The 20,415-nt window shown below is 42.3% G+C and overlaps 1 protein-coding gene across 12 annotated transcripts in view; it reads left to right on the top strand.

Moving 5' to 3' along the window:
* DAGLA (diacylglycerol lipase alpha) overlaps window positions 1–20,045 on the top strand; it is a 94,210-nt gene extending 74,165 nt beyond the window's left edge. For all 12 annotated transcript variants that reach the window (XM_060276967.1, XM_060276969.1, XM_060276986.1 and 9 more), the window contains 11 exons: window positions 130–286; window positions 573–656; window positions 821–898; window positions 2,139–2,219; window positions 3,431–3,573; window positions 4,374–4,442; window positions 5,831–5,903; window positions 9,750–9,946; window positions 10,953–11,082; window positions 11,413–11,591; window positions 11,806–20,045. In XM_060276967.1, coding sequence (XP_060132950.1) covers window positions 130–286; window positions 573–656; window positions 821–898; window positions 2,139–2,219; window positions 3,431–3,573; window positions 4,374–4,442; window positions 5,831–5,903; window positions 9,750–9,946; window positions 10,953–11,082; window positions 11,413–11,591; window positions 11,806–12,733 — 2,119 coding nt within the window. In that variant the 3' untranslated portion in view covers window positions 12,734–20,045. The remainder of the gene's footprint in view (window positions 1–129; window positions 287–572; window positions 657–820; window positions 899–2,138; window positions 2,220–3,430; window positions 3,574–4,373; window positions 4,443–5,830; window positions 5,904–9,749; window positions 9,947–10,952; window positions 11,083–11,412; window positions 11,592–11,805) is intronic.
* The last annotated feature ends 370 nt before the right edge of the window (window positions 20,046–20,415 follow it).

Below are 20,415 nucleotides of genomic sequence, written 5' to 3'. Positions count from 1 at the left end.
AACAGAGCTAGCATTTTGTGTAAGTAAAATGTCTTCAGTAAGCTAGGATCTTCTATTGCTTTTCTTCCATCCTTCATCTCTTTTTCCATTCCTTTCCAAATGGTATTTACCTGTACTTTTTATTTAAAGATGCTGTTGTCTCTGCCCCTCTCGGCCACGTTATGCACCTGGTGTCACAATAGAGGAAGATAATTGCTGTGGCTGCAATGCTATCGCCATCCGTCGCCACTTTCTTGATGAAAACATGAGCTCTGTGGACATTGTGTACACTTCCTGTCATGATGCGGTAAGGACCATCTAAGAGCTTCCTTGCTCTGAAGGACATTTCTGGGGCATTTCAGAGCCATGTTTTAAGCCAACAGGTCTAGCAGCTAATTTATAGCCTGAAGTTACTATCAGTGGTATACAGATAAGGCCTTATGTATGCTCAAGTAGATTGAGCTCAAGGGTGCTGCTGTCCTTTGAAGGCTTATCTGCTGGCTGTTTTACTTGTTTGTTGGGAGGGTGAAAGTCAATTCATTTCAGTAAGGCTATATTTAGGCAAGACTGATGTGATGCTGCATTTCCTTTAGGTCTATGAAACTCCCTTCTACGTTGCTGTGGATCATGAGAAGAAGAAAGTGGTCATCAGTATCCGAGGAACTTTGTCCCCAAAGGTAATGCTGGGTCCTGCTCTGTTCACTCTCACAATAGATGCCATTTCATGCTAGGCTCCTAGGAATCCTCTGCTCCCACATTTCACATTGCATTGTAGAAACGTATCATTAGCGTTTTATGATTCATTCTAATATACAATTGGTCCTCCTTCTTACTTCTCCAGGATGCTCTGACTGACCTGACTGGAGATGCTGAGCGTCTCCCTGTGGAAGGTCATCATGGAACCTGGCTTGGACACAAGGTATTCGTCACTTTCTTATTTTACCTAGTTGGTCTGTAATTTCAGCCCTCTCTTTTCTCAGTTTCTCTTGAAAGCAAAGTAGCAAACGATTTAAAATGATTTGTGATCCTTTTCATGAAGGACATGGCATAATTGTAAAGTATTGCTACTGAAAAAGTAACAGTGCAAGTGTGTCAAAGTTGCTAGTCAAATAAAAATAAAATCAAGAACCAACGCCTGGTAATAACTTCACAAGGTTGCTGGAGTCCAGACAGTTGACTGTTGCAGAACTGAATTCAAAAAAGCCAATGTTCATAAAAGCTGCTGCATTGAGAAATAGGTTTACAATGGGGCACAATGGCCCTGTGCTTGATAAGGCAGCATTACCATTTGCGGTCTTGCAGCCACACCCAACGCAAGACACCATGCTTGTGCAGCACTGTGAGTAAGCGCCTGGAAAATTATCAGTATAGGTCAACCATAAAGAGAAACCATGACAAAATGGTTTGTAAATTGTGCATGGCCCCTGTGATAAGCACTGGAGATGCAGGAGAGAAAAATCAGATTATTTTTCCATATATTAGATATGTCAAAAAAGGAAATTCTGGAAGAGTATACCGTAATCAATTAAGGATATAGTGGTTTTATTATTATTATTATTATTATTATTATTATTATTATTATTACTAAAACTGTTGTGTTGGGCTGTAGAAAGCACGGTGCCAATGTAAGGGACATGGAATGAACCCTTCTGGTTATGGCTAGAATTGAAAAACCAGTAGACAGAAAACAGCTGAGGTATTAGAGAAGGACAGAAAAATGTGGAACATGCCCTTTTTAAAATATCTGCCACATATAGTTAGAGCAGGAGAAAGAAGACTTTTTTTAGAAAAATGGAATAGGTTTGTGCAACAGCCCTCCCACCCCTAGTGGTTGCTGAGCCAGGATGTCCACGAGAACCATCAGCCATGGGTGACATGATCCTCAGCCGCTGAGAGCCCACTTCACCAGCGGCTGGTTGATGCTGGAGAAGGTGGATGACCTCATAGTTCTAGGGCCCTTTAAATGGTCCAAGGAGAGAGGGGAAAAGAGGAGTCAGGGAGGGTCTGGAGGAAAAATAAATGAAAAAGTAAGAGCACATTGATGTGAGTATGTATTTGAGTATGTAGAGTATGATCAGATATGTTATTGAAGTGCTGATGCAGGCCACTCAGCTGTGCTAAAACTCACCCTTTCACTTCTCCTTTCTTCCTCCTTTTAGGGGATGGTGCTGTCTGCGGAGTACATCAAAAAGAAACTAGAGCAGGAGATGGTGCTCTCTCAGGCCTTTGGGCGTGATTTGGTGAGACTTTGTTTTTCTGCATTGTGGTCAGGAGATAGGCCACGTTCCTCTGCTAACTATAGAACATTATATCTGAATTACTAGAAACAATGTCAACATCTGAACACTTCTAACATTTGTAGCTGTTCAGTGCCCTTGGCCACCAGAAGAATAATTTACTGTTCTGTTGAACAGTTACTGGAAACAGTGTTGGGGGGAAATAAGTCATTGAAGTTGGGAAATGGAAAGGAAGGCAGAAAATCACCTTATTCCAAGATGCTAAAAAGAGGTAAAATTTAATTGAAAATCAGTTTCCACATTAATGGCTTGCTTGAGTCTTGCAATAAATTATAGAGTAATTTTGCACACATGTGTGCACACATAAAGAACAACTTAACCTATCTGTTTTATAAAGCGAATTACAATGTGTGCTATATCATTACATCTATAATTCTTTTGACAGCAGAGTATGTGTATGTTGCCTATACAAAATGTTCTTCAGGAAGTGCTCAAAGAAGAATTAGCCTACTATAAGGATGTGTAAGGAATTCAGTCTTTGTGAATATATATATGAAATGATCCGATTCACACATCTTGGACTAACGTGCAAATTGGAATTTAGCTTTCCACAGGATTTTAACACTTCTCTAATGCTGAGATACAGTCCTTAGCCTGTATATTAAAATATTAAAATACACATTTTGATGTTGTTTTTAAGTAAAATAAACATTTAAATTTGTGTTTAAATATGTATTTAAATATATAATGTGTTTTGAGAGAGCCTTCTAAAATTGCAGAACAGAATGAAAAGTACAACATGCAAAAATGACACAACTCAGAAATAGATAATGCAACCTTGGAGTGCTCTGCAATCTTTTTGCCTTTCTTTCACATCAGTCTGTTTTCAGAATTAATCCTGCTGTTCTTTAGACTGTGGCTCCAGACTTTTGTAATTACTTAGGAGCTCAAGATTTGCTTTTTATATTTATCCTATAATTGAGTGCATTTATAGTGCCTTACATACATTCTCTTACTGTAATACTCAAAGGATCTTTTCCCCATATTGGAGATTTGGGGCAGGGATCTGTGAGTGGCTTGCCTTAAGCCACCTAAGTGAGTTTGTGGCTGGGATGAGACTTACATTAGGCTCTCTTATATTTTAGCTAAAGGGGGAAGGATTTGATTAGATTTGCCCAATTATGCAAATACCTAATTGTTTTTTTGTTTTGTAGGGCAGAGGAACAAAACACTATGGCCTAATTGTTGTGGGCCATTCCTTAGGGGCAGGCACAGCTGCCATTCTGTCCTTCCTGCTGCGTCCCCAGTACCCAACTCTAAAGTGCTATGCCTACTCTCCCCCAGGTGGACTCTTAAGGTAAGTATTTGTATTTATACAATTTGTATTTATATATATAAGGGAAGGGGGAGCCATAGCATCTGAGATTTTAGCAAGCATATTCTGTGCATTTTCAGGCTTGCATCTTCGGGTTTAAGGATTTTTTATTTATTTTTTAAATGAAAGCTAAGAATAGGATGTTGACCTACCTCAGATGTCAACTTCTGATGTGCCCTATCACAGATAGGAGTTGCTTCTGTTGAATGTCCAGAGGGATGCCTATGATGACAGACTCTGTGGCCATAGTTGTTCAATACATCAGTAGTGATGTAAATCATATCAGTGTATTTGGAGGGGGAATCACAAGTCAATTGACCCTGAAAGAAATTGATTTCTATTTTTTTTCCCTTTGTGACACACCTGGAAGGTGGGTTCCTTATTTGGAATCAGGACCACATTCTATTTCTAAGCCTCATGTGGGCTAGCCTAGTTATATATTGGTGGTGGGCATTCTGGGATTGCTCTCTTTCTCACTATATGAAAACATTTCCATCCAATGTAGTGTTTCTTCACTTTCTGTGTTTCTCAAATGCACTCTGGATTTGCCCATATGAAGTACAACATACGAAGAATACTCTGATGATCCAGTTCACGTTTGGTCTACCACACTGGAATATATTTCAGAGTTGTATCTCTAGAATAGTTGGTTTAGTGAACAGGCAGTGTGCCAGCCTTATAAATTCAGAAACTGGACATTTCTGATTCAGATAATTAATTGGATAGTAAGTGTCCCTTTCTGATAATGAAATCCCACCAGTTCCTTCTTGTTTCCCTTCTAGTGAGGATGCAATGGAGTACTCCAAAGAGTTTGTTACTGCAGTTGTGCTAGGCAAAGACCTAGTCCCCAGGCAAGTCAAGAAGTCTGAAATTTCTTGTTTCAGTGTTTCTTTGTTTTATACCAAAGCTCCGTGCTTCCTTTCTGAAAGATCCCAATTCACATTTTTCTCATTTTCTTATTTACCAATCTTCAACCCCCGTCTTGCTTGTCCCTCTTTTCCTAGCTACCTGTATTGCTGTGTCTTTTACCTGGACTCATTCATTGATGTAATGCGTATCTGTGTATTGGCATATCCCTCCCCTATCTCTCAGTTGCCTGTATTAGTGAAAAAGGTGAATATTCTGATTCCACAATTATGTTCATTGTGGCATCTGGCATCTATTTGCCATCTCCTTAGTTATCTGTGCTGTCATTTACACATTTGTGCTCTCTCCCAGGTCACCTCTTCTGAGCCATCTTACACCTGTGAATTGTCTCCTGGCTATATCTTCCGTGTCATCTTCCATCTTTGCACTGTATCTTGAGCTATACGTGTTGTCACATCACTCCTGCCTAGCATCTCTGTAGTATGTGAACTGTGTCATCTTACACTTGTGTACTGTGTATCGTTTTATGTGCATTATCATCTCTTGCTTACCTGTGTGCTTTTTCATTTCTCACCACCTCACAATTGTGTATAAGGTTCTTGGCTCTTTTTTATGTTAAAGGCTCATATCCTTTTGCATTTCTTTGTCCTAAGAAAGACACATCTGTGGCCCATGGGTGGCATGCATCCCTTTCATGAGGTTAGCATGGGTGCCCAAACTATTACTCCACTAAATGCCTCCCATCACCAAATTTATTGAGATGGCAGTGGAGAGGAAGGTGCGAAGGGTGGAATCGTACCTTAGTCCTCATGTAGATCATGCTCCTCCACACATCTGAGGCTGAGAAGACTGCAGTCTCTCCATGCTGCAGTGGGAAGCTGCCTGCTTTTCTTGGCCTGAGATGGAAAAAAAGTTCACTACCCGTTATGTAGAAGCACCTCCCGCCTGTTTATCTATGATTATCTGGATAGTGGTACTTCACACTTCTAGTCCGTCTTCCTAGTTTGCTTGTTTTACCTGTCCTATGGTATCTAAAATCTCTGAACCATTATCTTGGTTAAAAGCATTTTGATAACCTGCTTCCCTTTTGAGTATTGACTTCTCACACCCATGTGTCGTATTTTTTGTTATCTATATTTTTAGTTAAGTAGTTTGCCTACTATATTATTCACTTACTCATTGGATTACCTGTAATATATCTGCTCGTATCTTTCTAACGGGTTAGGAATTGTCTTCAGTATATTTGTATAAAATAGCCTTATACTGAGCCATGGGTAAGTCTACTCTGATCCCATCTCTCTTTACTTTCCTGTATATGCTCCTTATAATAGTTATACCTGCATCAGTGCATATGATATTCTTTATCCCTCAGGATTGGGCTCTCACAACTGGAGGGATTTCGCCGGCAGCTTCTTGATGTTCTGCAGAGAAGTAACAAACCAAAGGTAAGAAGAGTTGGAATCTCTTGTGTTTTTAGGCTTTTGATGTTTAAATGGAGCTTGCTATATATTTCCATTGTGATGTTTTAATCTGTTAGCCAGATTAGACAGGTTATGAAAATTAGGCAGGTTATAATTTGTAAAATAATAAATAAAGATTTCAAGTCTATCTGAAATTAAATTACCGTATATACTGGCGTATTAGACGGCTTTTGAACCCAGGAAATTTTTTTCAAAAGTTGGGGGCCCGTCTTATACGCCGGGTCCAAGAATCTGCGGTCACCGCATACGGTGGGGGGAGCTCAAAAACGGCCGCATCCCCACTGTATGCAGTGACCATATGAACGCAAAGAAGCGTGCTCGGGAGGGGGCTGCTCCCCGCCAGGGAGAATGGCTCCCTCATGGCTTTGTCACCTGGATCAGCGCAGAGATACAGTTTTGTGTATTTCATTGGTGTCAAGCTGCTGCCTCTTCTCTTTTTGTCAGCGCAAAGCAAAGGGATCTCTCCGTCTCTCTCTCTCTCTCTCTCTCTCCGCTCTCTCTTTCACTGCTGCTCAGCGTCTTTCGCTGGCTGTGTGAGCCTCCGATGTCTCTGCCCCTCTATCGCTATCCTCTCTATGGTTTCTTTCCCCCCTTTTGCTCGATTTCTCTGCCTCCCTCTCCCTCTCCCTCTCCCTGGCTTCTTTCCCCCTCTCAATAACTAAGCAAACCAACCAACAAACAAACCACCATTTCCCCGGCTGCAGACTTGAGTGCTGGAGAAGACAGCCTCCCCTCCCCGCCAAAAAAGGGCTGGAGTACATCCCAAATTCTATATTTTAACTTGAAAAGTAAGGGGTCGTCTTATACGCCCAGTCGCCTTATACGCCAGCATATACGGTATTTGTGTCACATGCATTCTGAAAAGGTTCCTGCTTATTTGTTAAGGACTTCATGTTTCATCTGTTGCTGCCCCAGGTCTATGATAAATTGGCATAAGCAACCTAATTCTAGTTATTTTAAGATTAGACCTTGTCTGCCTTACTGCAGATTCACAGTCTAAGTGTAAATTTCATGTGTATCTGTCATATAGCATCTGCCTGAGCTACAGGAAGGGATTAATGTAGCTTCTTACCTTCTTGTTAAAAACTGTATCAAATGAGAGAGGGGCTTCCTGTTACTGCTTGAATTCCATTTGTATTACTGTAGTTAGAAATCTGATAATTTAGCCTCTGGCATATTGGCATAGTTTGACACGTGCCTGCCTTGATCCCCTTGTGACTATTCCCCCTGGGTTAAAAGGTGATGGTATTCTTAGTTGAATCTATTTTCGTTTTTCTCATTTGCCCATTCCACAATTGTTCAATTGCATGAATATGCCATTAAGCAGACAAGGTATTTTGAAGGCTGTTACACTTGCACAGCTGTGATCACACATTTAAAAAAGTTTACTCTAGGAAAGTAACATACAAGCAAACTCTGTAACTGCTTCTTGTGTATTGTGTGATATTGGGATAGCCCAGTATAGAATCATAGAGTTGGAAGAGACCACAAGGGCCATCCAGTCCAACCCCCTGCCAAGCAGTATGCAGGACAAGAGAATGTAATACTTAAATACACTATCAGGGAAAGGAGCCAATATTAAAAGGACACAGTGCTATTCTGATGAGGTAAAGAGAGATGCAGTTCTATATATTAACAGTATTCTTTATGATCAAATGCAGTTCTGTCCGTGTGTGATGTCAGGCCTGGAAAGTCACCAGACTGGGTTATTGTTTTCCCCCTATATTTAGATTCTGTAGATTTCACATGTCTTAATCTCTGTTGCCAAGAGGGAGTTTGCCTGAGAGACTGTCTGGTAAATGTTAATCACTTCCTATTGGACAACTACCTGCGACAGTGCGATGGCACTTTTTCACCTTGGCGCCATTGGGCTGGCCCTCACTTATAGTGCAACCACCTCACAGTACACCAATTGCACAAATTTCTACAAATTACCCCAGATTATCTAGGGGGGACTTGTATGAGGGAAAACTTAATGATTTGCAGTCTGAGGCAGGATTTGATCCAATAAACAAGAAAGATTTTATTAAACAAAGGAAGTTTATGACACAAAGCGGGTAAAACAAAGGTTACTTCAAGTTATAATGTTATTTCAGGTAACGGTTCACCTAATCATATTTATATTAAATCTAACTGATGTTATGGACTTCTAATCATATTTATATTAAATCTAACTGATGTTATGGACTTCTAATCATATTTATATTAAATCTAACTGATGTTATGGACTTCTAATCAAGCACAGCTTCTTTTAAACTTCAGTTGCTTAAGTTCAGTTTCTTCACTTTAGGTAGATGTTACATGTTTTTAGACTAAAGAGTAAATGCTCAGTTTATTTCCAGTTATTTCACTTCAGTTCTTTCTCAGTTGTTGCACAGCTGTTGCAGCTTAATACTTTGGTTATTAAACAAGGTGGTACTTTCTGTCAGTTACACACCCCTTCGACAACCCTACTCCCGACTGAGGTGCTCCAAGTAACAGACCCAAGAGATCTCCACACCCCTCTTAACTGGTTTGGGAGTCTTCTCTTTTCGTAGACGAATCTCTCCCCTTCTGACTAGAATGAGACCTACGTAGACTGTATCTTTCCAGCTTCTACTTCTCCAGGCTCAGCCTCAGCCTCCCAGTTAATTCCTGGTCTGTTACTCTCACAGGACTCCACACACTGTCCTTCACACTAAGCTCAGAGACTCCTTTCTGTAGCTTTTGATATATTCTTCAGAGTGGATGTTTCTACCCAGAACCAACTCTCTCTCCTCTCACTCCCTATTTCCCAACCTAAAACTTGTCTCTCCAGAACTTATCCTTTTCAATACCCTCTCCTGGAACCCCGGCCAATCAGAAGTGGCCATTCGTCAACCGTTTGCTGGCAGGGAAAAAGAAAAAGAAAACACTTGGTGACCAAACCTGCCCAGCAAAACAAACTTTTCTGTCACACTACCGCCCTTTCTTTCTTACAATAATATAACCCCAAATTCTGTCTAATTTGAACTGTAATAAATACAGTTGGTTTTCAAACAGCCTAGTTCTCGAATGTTTTGGCTCCCGAACGATCAAAACCCCAAAGTGAGTGTTCCGGTTTTCAAACATTCTTTTGGAAGCCAAATGTCCAACGGGGCTTCTGATTGGCTGCAGGAGCTTCCTGCAGCAAATCAGAAGCTGTGCTTTGGTTTTTGAATGTTTTGGAAGTCGAATGGACTTCCAGAATGGATTCCGTTTCGACTTCCACGGTACAACTATAATTGGTTAGCTCACAAATGATCAGATTTATGACATCACTAGGTAAAGGTAAAGGGACCCCTGACCATTAGGTCCAACCGTGACCGACTCTGGGGTTGCGGCGCTCGTTTCGCATTATTGGCCGAGGGAGCCGGCATACAGCTTCCGGGTCATGTGGCCAGTATGACAAAGCCGCTAAAATTTGGAAGTTTTCTCCTTCAAATGAGATTGCCACTTGTCCTTGCTCAAAGTAGAAACCTGAGTGATAGATGCCTCTAAGAGATGAACTCTAGCTTCTTTGAATGCATGAACTCAGAATCAGATATGCTCAATGATATAGAGATAGAGATATGGCTGTTTTTCCATGTTTTTATTATTGCTAATATACAAATCAAGAAATCTAGTCCATAGTGTGATTGGTGCCTTCTTTTCTGCATTATGAGTGTCCAATGCCTTTTTTTAAAAAAACAATCTGCCCAAATACTAATGTGAACTTTTCCGCTTTGTACCATGATACCATGTCAGCACTTCTGCCTTGCACTTAATTGCATTACTTCAGAGTCCTCCTTTCCTTTCTCTTTTCTTGGACAGTGGAGAATCATTGTGGGTGCCACAAAATGCATTCCCAAGTCTGAGCTCCCTGAAGAGCAAGAAGTGAATTCAGTAACCAGTCACCGCCTCTGGACCCACCCCAGTGACTTAACCATTGCCCTGTCAGCAAGCACACCACTCTATCCTCCTGGGCGCATCATTCATGTCGTTCACAATCATCCTGCTGAACAGTGTTGGTGGGTAAAGCTGGGAACAATATTCAGCAAACTGTTAGATGGGCTTTCTTGGTGGCCAGGGCAGGGTGGTGGTGGTGATGATCTTATTTTCTGAGAGTTTCCAACTTGTAATTTTGGTGGCACCTTTACTGATAGTGCAGCACATATGGATATTATTAAAAAATTTCCCCATGGGAACTCTAGTTTGGTTTTACGTGCTCTGCATTTATCCCATAGTACCAGCCGTGGTGGGTGGAAATTGCCAGGGTCTTCATCTCCCCCCCCCCCAACCAAAAAGCAAAGCCCCTCAGGAACAAAGGATGGTTTACATCTGGGTGGGAGACTAATTGACCCAAACTGAGAAGACTCTCACTAAACAAAAGGTTAGGCCAGGTAGTTCACTGCAGTCAGTGAGTATTTCATCAAGGATAAGCTATTAATATTTTTTAAAAACCTCTGTGTATGCATTTACATGCAGATAGTTTTGTTTGCCTGGTCTGCTGAATGTAACATTCCAAGCTATAGAAGAAAAAAATGAGAAATGCAGCTGAGCATTAGAATGACAAAATTATGTAATAACCAGGTACTCTTGATGACATTGTAACCTTGGGAATATAGCCATGATACCAAGATATCTGCAGAAGCTTGTGGCTTTATTCTCTTGGCAGTTTAGCTCCTGCCTGAATTGGTATTTAGTAGAGGAGCACTGTAGTGCGGAAAGAGATGGATGACAGGAGATAACTGCTTGAGTCTTGTTTGCTTCTGTTCTCTGCTGATCCCATATTATAGCATTTCATAATGTCAGTTAATTGTGCAGGACAAGATGTGATATGAATGCTTCTGCCTTAGAATATGAGTCTGAAAGAACTGCCTTTGTGTTCTGTTATTCATTTGGGTCCTTTGAGTGATGTCCCTTACACCCAGCCCCACTGTGTGTCCCACTGTTTTTTCTCTGGGGTCATCATTCCTTCCCCCTCTAATTTGCTTCTTTCCCCATGACTGTGCCTTTCTTGACTCTCCCCCCCAGCTGCTGTGATCAGGACGAACCCACATACTTTGCCATTTGGGGAGACAACAAAGCATTTAATGAAGTGATAATTTCCCCAGCAATGCTACACGAACACCTGCCTTATGTGGTCATGGAGGGTCTTAACAAGGTAATAATGGGCATTATTTGGGGAGGTACCAGAAGGGATAGAAGACAACCAAAAAGTTCATGCTGAACATCTTGGTGTGAATCATTTGGATCACCAAAACTGATTCACAGATGAAGAAAAGGACGGACATTATGATGAAGGGATTGTGTATCCAGCAAAATGCGAGGTGTACATACAAAAATTTTGTTGAAAATCAAAAGCACTGATATAACATGATGCTGCGATCCATTTTAGGCATGCTGTGGGACATTTGACTTTTATGTCAAAAGTCAGGTTAGGTTGGAAATGATAACTGAAGAAAACTGTTCTCTACCAATTTATTTTGCACAGGTACTGGAGAATTATAACAAAGGCAAAACAGCCTTGCTTTCTGCAGCCAAAGTGATGGTGAGTCCTACAGAAGTGGACCTCAACCCAGAGTTGATCTTCCAGAATCAGCCTCTGCCTAGGCTTTCTGTGCAGATTGGAATTGGAGACATAGTAGTGGACAGAAGGAACAGCAGCACTAAGTAAGGATGTGGCTCTGATTTTCTAGAAAGATCTACTAAAGACCCCTGATGGACGTATTCCTTCCTGCTATGTGATAACTGCTGTGGTGTTGGTGGCTATCGTGATGTCATAAATGAGGAGTTGTATCTGCGGTGTTCTTTTCTGTGGCTTGTTCCAAGAGATAATAGCGTAGCCTTGTATTAGTCTCATATTTTTTGTCCTCTCCTTTTGCAGGAGTAAGGCTCACTCTGAAATCAGTTTGGAAGGGTTTTATGAGACCAAGCTTCTATCTCCAGTACAGAAGGATCCTGTGGAGCTGCTGCTTCTAGATACCAAGGAACGCCTGTCTGTAGAACTGCAGGACCGGCGTGCTCCTCTTGCTACAATGGAGAGCCTGTCGGATAATGAATCCCTTTACAGCTTTGATTCAAGGCGTTCCTCTGGTTTTCGTAGCATCCGTGGCTCACCCAGCCTCCATGCAGTCATGGAGAAAGATGAGACTCACTGTTTTTATATCGACCCAGCAATCCCTGAGGAAAACCCCTCCCTCAGCTCACGGACAGAGCTGCTTGCTGCTGACAGCCTCTCCAAACACTCCCAGGAGACTCAGCCTCCTGAGGCCCTGCACAACAGTGGAGACACCACTCCTCAGCGGCGTTGCAGTGACGGCGGTGCTGGCAGCGATGCAGACCACGTTTCCTTCACTGCTCAGGAGGAACTGACCCTCCAGAACGGGAGGCTCAGTGATGACCCCAGTCCACAAGTGTTGGAGTTTGCCGAGTTTATAGACAGCCTCTTCAATCTGGACAGCAAAAGCAGCTCCTTCCAGGACATCTACTGCATGATGGTATCGGACAGCACTAGTGATTTTGCTGAGATGCCCAAGTCTGTCAGTGATCAGGAGATCCTGCTAAGAGCACAGTATGAGCCCAACTTAGTCCCAAAGCCCCCCAGGTTATTTGCAGGCTCAACAGATCCCTCCTCAGGCATATCGGTTTCCCCTTCTTTCCCTCTGAGTTCTTCTGGAGAGCTTATGGACCTCACTCCTACAGGCATGAGTAGCCAGGAATGTCTGGCCACTGACAAAATCCGGACTTCCACTCCCACTGGCAATATGACCAGCCCTGCCAAACAAGAGGACTGCATGATCTCAGCCCTCTAGTGTAGGAGAGAAGGGGCCAAATAGCCAATCCCATGATTTGAGTCATGGGATAAAACGTGGAGGACCTGGTCACTGGGCAGGTGAGAGTTGTAGAAGATGCATGGGGAAAGGTGGCATTCTTTCCTAGGTGCTTTGTTCATGGCGCCACAGTGGATGTCAGCACGAAGGATGCTACACCGTGGTTTGTGTTCTTTAGTTAGGGAGAAAATCACTGCCTAACACAGCCTGCTGCTTTTTGAGGACCTTGTTCACTGAAGTTAGATGACTGGTTTCCCTACCTCAGCGTATTTCTTTTAAGAAGGAGGCATGATCTCTGCCTTTCCTGCTGAAATTAGGAAGTTACTGTCCACAGGCTAGAGGAAATTAGGAAGCTACTGTCCACAGGCTAGAGCTACATAAGCTGAGGGGTCAGATAATGTCCTTGGAATTGTGTCTGAATCAAGGAGATTGTGACTTTGTGCCCTATTGCACTAGCGTATCATGTTTGACTCAAGCACCTGTCCATCATTGTCATCATTGTGATTTTCTTTTTTTAAAAAATCAGACACACTCTCCTGTTTTATAGCCATTAAGGCTGTGTTCCAGAGGAATGCAGTCCCCCACTCCCGATCCTGACTGGGTACAGTGAAAATTGGGCCGGGGCTCGGGTGTTCTGCTCCCCTGATTAGCTCTGTGTTCAGTGATATCCAGACTTCTTCTGAGAAGAAAGTACATGTACTGGAGGTGGGGAGGTTGAGAGGTATTTTGGGTCTCACAGCATTGCACAGCTCCCCATATCACTATGAACTAGTGACAATCGTGCTTTATCTGACAGAATTTTCATCTCTATTTGCATGAATCAATAGGTTTAAACTAGCTTTTGGCTTGCCAGTGCCCTATATTACCGTATTTTTTGTTCCATAAGATACACTTTTCCCCTCCTAAAAAGTAAGAGGAAATGTCTGTGCATCTTATGGAGCGAATGCGTGGTCCCTGGAGCCGGATTGCCCAGGGTCTAAAGGCAAGTCGTGCTTTTTTTTTTAGAAAAAAAAGAGCTAAAGGCTAACAAGAGGGAATGAGCTGAAAGGAACCCACTCAGCAGCTGATTGCAAGAGATCGGGGAGGGAGATAAGAGAGCTAGCTTCCTTCCCAGCCCCTCCCAGCCCCTTGCCTAGGCCTCAGTTGTTGTTTGTAGAGGGAGACATGTGACTGGCTGATTAGATTATCTGTCTGGAAACTGTAGAAATGGGTCTCTTTCCTTTCCTATAGAAGAAGCTGCAGAGCTGTGAGTTGAACTCCATACAAACAGGATATTTCCCTTTGCAAGGAAACTCAGCAACTTCGAGCTGATCCTCAAAAATGGAGCTTCCCCCCTTTGCAAAAAAGATGCACAACTCTGAGCTGACCCCCTCCCGCAAAATGGGGCTTTCCTCTTTGCAAAAAAGCTGCACACTTTTTGAGCTGATCCTTTAAAAATGGAGCTTCCCCCCTTTGCAAAAGAAGCTTCCTCAAATATTTAATTGGGGGGGGGGGCAAATGCACCTAGGCCTCTAGGAGTTGGCTGCTATGCCTAGGACAATTCAAGAAAGCAAAATATTTTTTTCTTGTTTTCCTCCTCTAACAACTAGGTGCGTCCTATGGAGCGAAAAATACGGTATTCCCCAAAATATAATGGTGCCCAGAGCCAGTTTGTCCCCATTCCTGATCTTGCATTCACTGGCAGTATCATGTAAGGTCAATGGTGGTCTGTCCCTGAGTTCAGGGAAAAGATGGACTTATATTGTGCATTGAAGTCTCATGTATGTTTACAAAGCTACTAAGCATTTTGGGGAGGTAGTTATTAAGTGTATGAGAAACACCTGCCTGAGTGGGACACGTGTTCTCTCTGCATTCCCATCTCTCCCTCAACTTGGGTCCTTAGGAAGCATTGTTATTACAAATCCTTCTTAGAAAGTAATGGTGGGTGATGGGATTAACCCTGTGCATATGCATTCCTTCAGCCACCCTACGATCAGGGGCTTATCAGCATCACCCAACACATCAGAACAACTCACGACATTGCATCTCAGCCACTAGTCCTGCAACAGTGCTCATATCGGAGATCTTCTCACAACAACATGGCGGCACTGTGTAAAATTGCAAGTATTTTCTAGTGATGAAACTTAGGAGTGAAATAATTTTTACGTAGGAAGTTAAGCATATTGTGACCTACAAGTCATATCATATTGGAATGTAGCATTAATGTGAAAGAGCAACTCTTACCATAGGCCTCTTCAGCATGCAGCCTCGTATGCCATACACAGCATACGACCCATGCATGGCAACCCATGGCACATTCCCTGAGGTTGCAGCCTCAGGTCCCTAAAAGCAGGCTGCCAAAACAAAGGGCACTCTGAAGGTTCTGGCGAGCTCTAGCCACTTGTGCCTCTTTGTGGTTTAAAGGCTGCTTGCTTGGAAAAACTGGAAATGAGTGGGAGAATTTCCAGTCTTCTTGGTGACTAATAGCACAATCCTGTATGTGTCTACTTGGAAGTAAGTCCCACTGAACTCAGTGGTGCTTGTTGCCAGCTAAGTGGGTACAGGATTGCAGCCTTAGTTTTGTTTCCTACGGAGGTTCTAGGAACTTGTTGCCTTTCATGTTTTAACACTCCTATGTATGCTAGCTTGGAAACCAGTCCCCATTAAACTCCACAGGACTTTCCCTTCTGAATAAACTTGCATAGGATAGACTGCAAATACGTGGGTGTAAGATAGTACACCCGCGTAACATTAAATGATTCTGCAATATGCAGGGCAATTGTGAATTGGGGCCTAATGCTGGTGGTCAACATGACAGAAGAGTAAATCCTCCCTTTCTACCCTGAAACAATTTTTCATTGGAAGTGCAGAAGGTTTTTATTGATAAAATTCCAGTTTTCAAACAATTAATCTTAATGATTTAGGCTTGAGCCAATCTGTCTTAATAATTTAGCTCTTCAATGTTCCCATTTTTTCAATAGCAGCTGTATTGGTTCATGTTAGTTGACTAAGGCTACTGTAAACCAGAACTTGACTGATAAAATATGCTGCTTTAAGGAAGACACAGCAGGAATATGTAGTTCTGGGACAAAGCATATAATAAACTGCATGGTTTATGAGGATATTTTGGGATGCAGCAGTGTTGCAGAGTTTAACCTGCAGGTACTTACAGCAGGTTAAGCTCACCAAACTGGACAGGCTGCTTGAGCAGCTGATGCCACTCCAATCAGTCTGCCAATCTTGAGGAACACTGCCTTGTGAATCAAGCTATGATTCAGTGCAAATACTTAGCACCTAGAGAGCGCTTTAAACTTTGAAGCACTTTACAAATAGAAAAGAAGGAAGCTTCCCAGCTCTTGTGGGTCATGGGAATGTAGGGGGGAGGGAAGGGTGTCTGTGTGTGCAGCATATCTACTGTATGAATCTGAAAATCTGCGAAGGTGGAAAGCAGGTAGTTTCCTGCCTTAGGACAAGATGGCTAACCATTGGCCCTCCAGATTGTGTAGGACTACATCATCCCTGACTGTTGGTCATGCTGGTTGGGGCTGATGAAGGGCCACAGGTCCACCACCCCTGCCTGAGATGATTATTTTAGGCTTGGAGAGCCAGGTTGAGAGGCTGTTGATACAGCTTTGCTTGGAGAGGTTTTAATATGTTCATTCGGTGGTGATCAAATTGTGAATGATGCAACAAGCTATTGCACTACAATGTTGTGCCTGACCGGAGCACCAGTTCATTGTCATTTTCATGGGTTTTGTTACTTTTTAAAGCTGTTTGATTGTATCCCAAGAGTGTTTGTTATCCTCTTCCTTGTCACTGGTAGCAGGAATCGGACTGTCTTAACTGTGTTTGTCCCAGATTGTCTGTGCTTTTTGTGACTGTTGGGCTTTTGCCTGGAAGAAGGAAAATACAGAGATTCAGGTGTATCAAATGCTTGCACTCAGCAGGAGAGGCAAGTATAAAAATGGGAGTTGAGTTTATTTGCTGCATTACATCACAGCATCTTATTTGTCTTTTTTCTTGAAAAATGGGTCTTTTAGCACTTAATTTGTTTTACACTAAAAAGGCCAATGACTACACCAACACTCCACAAGTACACCTTTATTTATTTATTTTTAGCATATCCATATCCCTTGTAGTTATAGGAAAGAACTAGAAAATGCCATACTACTGACACACATACTGAGTTTCTATTGAGTTTCACCCCTGAAACATGTTGGTACCTATTTCACGCACACTGCATCCTGCTTGTGCTCTGATAAATTGGTTTTTCAACTCTTCTACCTGGCTTTAAAAAGATCCTTCATGGCTTTGCCTTTGGGCTTCATCCCCAAGGTGCTGTGTCCTCTCCCTGCTTATTCAGCACCTTGGGTGTTTAGACTGTCCTTTGAAAACTACCGGTATCTAGAATTTCAATATGCAATCGGTTCAGTGCTAGGAATGTATCTGAAGCAATAGCCATTAACTGAATAGTTCCTAGTTGTAGCAAAGTCACTGCAACCCTTTTACTCACCCAGCATCAGTGGGCTAGTAGAATTTGGGTAGAATTGCACACTCTGCTGAAGCTTTAGAGCAGATGCAGTGAATTAATTCACACTCCCAGGCAGGTTTTCGTTCACTTTAAAAACTAAAATAGGTGATCAAAGGCTTCATATAGATGCTGATGCAGCTTTGCCAAAGATGCCCTAACAAAGGATATCTCCCAGCTGGGAGAAAGACTTCTCTTACTAGCAGAGCGACTAATGATGAGCACTTTCATTCTTTTCCAACGGAGGGTACTTTCAAACTTTCCCAAATACACATACAAAGCCATGTCAGTCCTTTTAAGTGCTTTTGGGCTGAGACGTGCATTGAATTTGGGGAGTGGGAACGTAAAACCAGAACCTCTTGTAATAGCTTTTATAAGTTCTCTCCTTTTCAACACTGTTTGGCACTTCCTATCTAATTCTGCTCAGTACCTTTCCCCCTCTTCAAACAATTACATTCCACATCTGATTTTCCCGACTTGATTATCCTGTTGACAAATACAGTATGTTACATCTCCTATGTCTCCAACATTTCATCCTGGTTAGCACAGGATGCATCTCATTGCTGCAAAAGGTTGTCTAACCTTCTCCACATTTCAAAGCTATAGACTTCGTCCAGTGGAATGCTTACATGTTTCCCCAGTACTCAAGACTTCAGCATTTTGTGCTTTGGAAATGTGATTCTTCTCCCAGCTAGGATATTTATAGTTATTTTGATTGCCACATGAAATGTGGTTGCATGAGTTTCACGTGCATGTATGGAATAGTACCTATGAAAAATACACTGCTTCCCCTTAGCATAATTTTAAGTACTTATGGGGTTACACACACACACACACACACAGTTTGCAGCTCACTCACTGCTGGAGCAATCATCTGGCCGTTTTTTGTTTAATCAAAAACCCTTCAAAAACAAGCTAGCACTAAACCATTCAAACAACCCTGCTTGCCTAAAAGGAGTGGTGGCAACAACTTGGATGTCCCTTCACCGATTATGTGAGGATAGCATGTATGTGCCACTGAAGCTGGATTGGAGCTAGCACACGTATAGTGCTATAGATGAAATCCTACATATCTGATCATCTGAAGCTGCCTTATACTTAAGACTATTGTTCCATCCAGCCCAGCATGGTTTACTCTGGCAGAGGCAGATTTAGGGGAGTGCAACCAGCTATGTATATCCTCAGTCTTCCACATGGTTGTTTTGCAGAATGAAGTGGTAGGGATCTTTTCATGGAGACAAAAGTGCACCCATCACTCTGTGGGAAATCCCATGCTTTGCATACAGAAGGTTCCAGATTCAATTCCTGCCTTCTCTAATTCAAGGTAGCAGGGCTGAAAAACTTGTGGAACTGTTCTCTCTTAGTGTAAGACAGTGATGGGTGAATAGTCTGACTCAGTATAAGGCAGCTGTTAATCTGATTTCCATTCAGGATTGCAGTGCATGATTTCGTTTAGTTTTTCATACAACAAAAAAATTATCTGTTGGTAGAGGCCTTTATGTCAAATCTGAGAAGCAGTTCATAAAGAATTGTGGTATATACAAATGAAAGTAAAGCTACCACATGTTCAAGCAGAAGATTCACCTTTTGTGGCACTGTTATCCAATGAGGGTTAAAGAAAGATCTGTGAGAACTAGATTCAAGGCCCATATTAGTCAGTGTGTGCTCTGTGTCTCACTCAACGTCTGTAAAATGGGAAACAGTGACTGTGTCACATGGCGATTATAATGAATTAGAATGGTCTAGAAGTACAGGCACCTCCCCACTTATGTGGCGGTTATATCCCAGGATACCACACATATATGTGAAATCATGTATAGTGGGGAACACCATCCTTTAAACCTTTGGAAACCACTGAAAAACCCTTTAAAAAACCAGCAGCACTTTCCAGACTGGCATGAATGGTAGCAATGGCTCTCAGTCTTCTTCACTGCTGGAGGACGATGTGGAAACAATGGTAAGTGTGTGTGTGTAAACACCAGTGCCCCCAAGTGCTTGGCTGTGGGTCAGATTCACTTGCTGCTGATGGCAGTGCTCTTTTTGCGCCATTTTTGCACTCTCCCCCCCCACTCTTTTTAGGCCATTTTTGCGCCTTTTTGCAATTTAAATCAGGTTATTTATTTCCTGGCGCTGCAGATATATACGGTCACACATGAGTCAAACGTGTGTAAGTGGGGAGATGCCTGTATAAATAGTTTTCAAGTAGCTGTTTCTGGGGGCTAGTAGTATCTCACTGATGCTAGGGTTGCCATATATTTCAAGAGGTAAAAATCTGGGCACAAAAAGTTGTTGAGCTTTTTTAGGGCAATAGCCCCTCTGCCAGCACCAGAACCAAGCCTGAGCCAGAGCATGGGCTGCCTGGGCTGCCCGAACCAGAGCCACCAGTGCACACACACTTAAAAAAAACCAAATCCAGGACATTTGCTAAAATGTAAAATTTCCCCCAGATGGGCATGCAGGACCCCCAAAACAGGACATATCCGGGAATTCCTAGATGTATGGCAACCTAGGTATACTTAATGACATTTCCATCTTTGATCTCTCACCATATTTCATGTCTGATACATTTCTTTTTAGCCATAGTTGGTTGTGCAAAGGGTTGGGACAATGAGCTTCTCATCATATAAATTGCAGCCATGTAGTTTCATACTCACTCAATTCATTGGAAGATCAAGATGAAAACTATGAACAAAATACTGAATGTGACAAAACCCAAGTTACTTTAGACTGTGCACAACTGTCCTTGAGCTCACTGCTGCCTTGCTGTTTGTGTTGTTTTCTCTTAGTTTCCACCTCAACCCACACTTCCGTTGTGCCTTTGTTTGTTATTTTGAGATGCAAGGAAAAGACACAGTCTCAAGTGCTTTCATTCTTTTCTCTCCTTGTGCTGATATGTTGCTTCTCTTGTAATGTGAAGGAGATACGTCCTCATCTTCCATGATGTTAGGCTTTGCCAAATTTCCCAAGTGTCCTCTCCTCCTTCAGGTTGTCTTAACAAGTGCCAATAGCAATGCCTCATTTGTCTACAGTAGGCTTTCCCCAGTACCAATGGCATATATAGAAGTCATCCTATTGGATGAGATTGTTCACTATCTTGATTGGTAATCTGTGCTAGCGAGGGAGCAAGCCAGAAAGCAGCATGTAGAAGAAGTGAGAC

Source organism: Zootoca vivipara, chromosome 1 (genome assembly GCF_963506605.1).
Source record: "Zootoca vivipara chromosome 1, rZooViv1.1, whole genome shotgun sequence".
Taxonomy (NCBI): domain Eukaryota; kingdom Metazoa; phylum Chordata; class Lepidosauria; order Squamata; family Lacertidae; genus Zootoca; species Zootoca vivipara.
The sequence above is the reverse complement of the archived record's forward strand: the minus strand, read 5'-3'. Positions and strand labels throughout refer to the sequence as shown.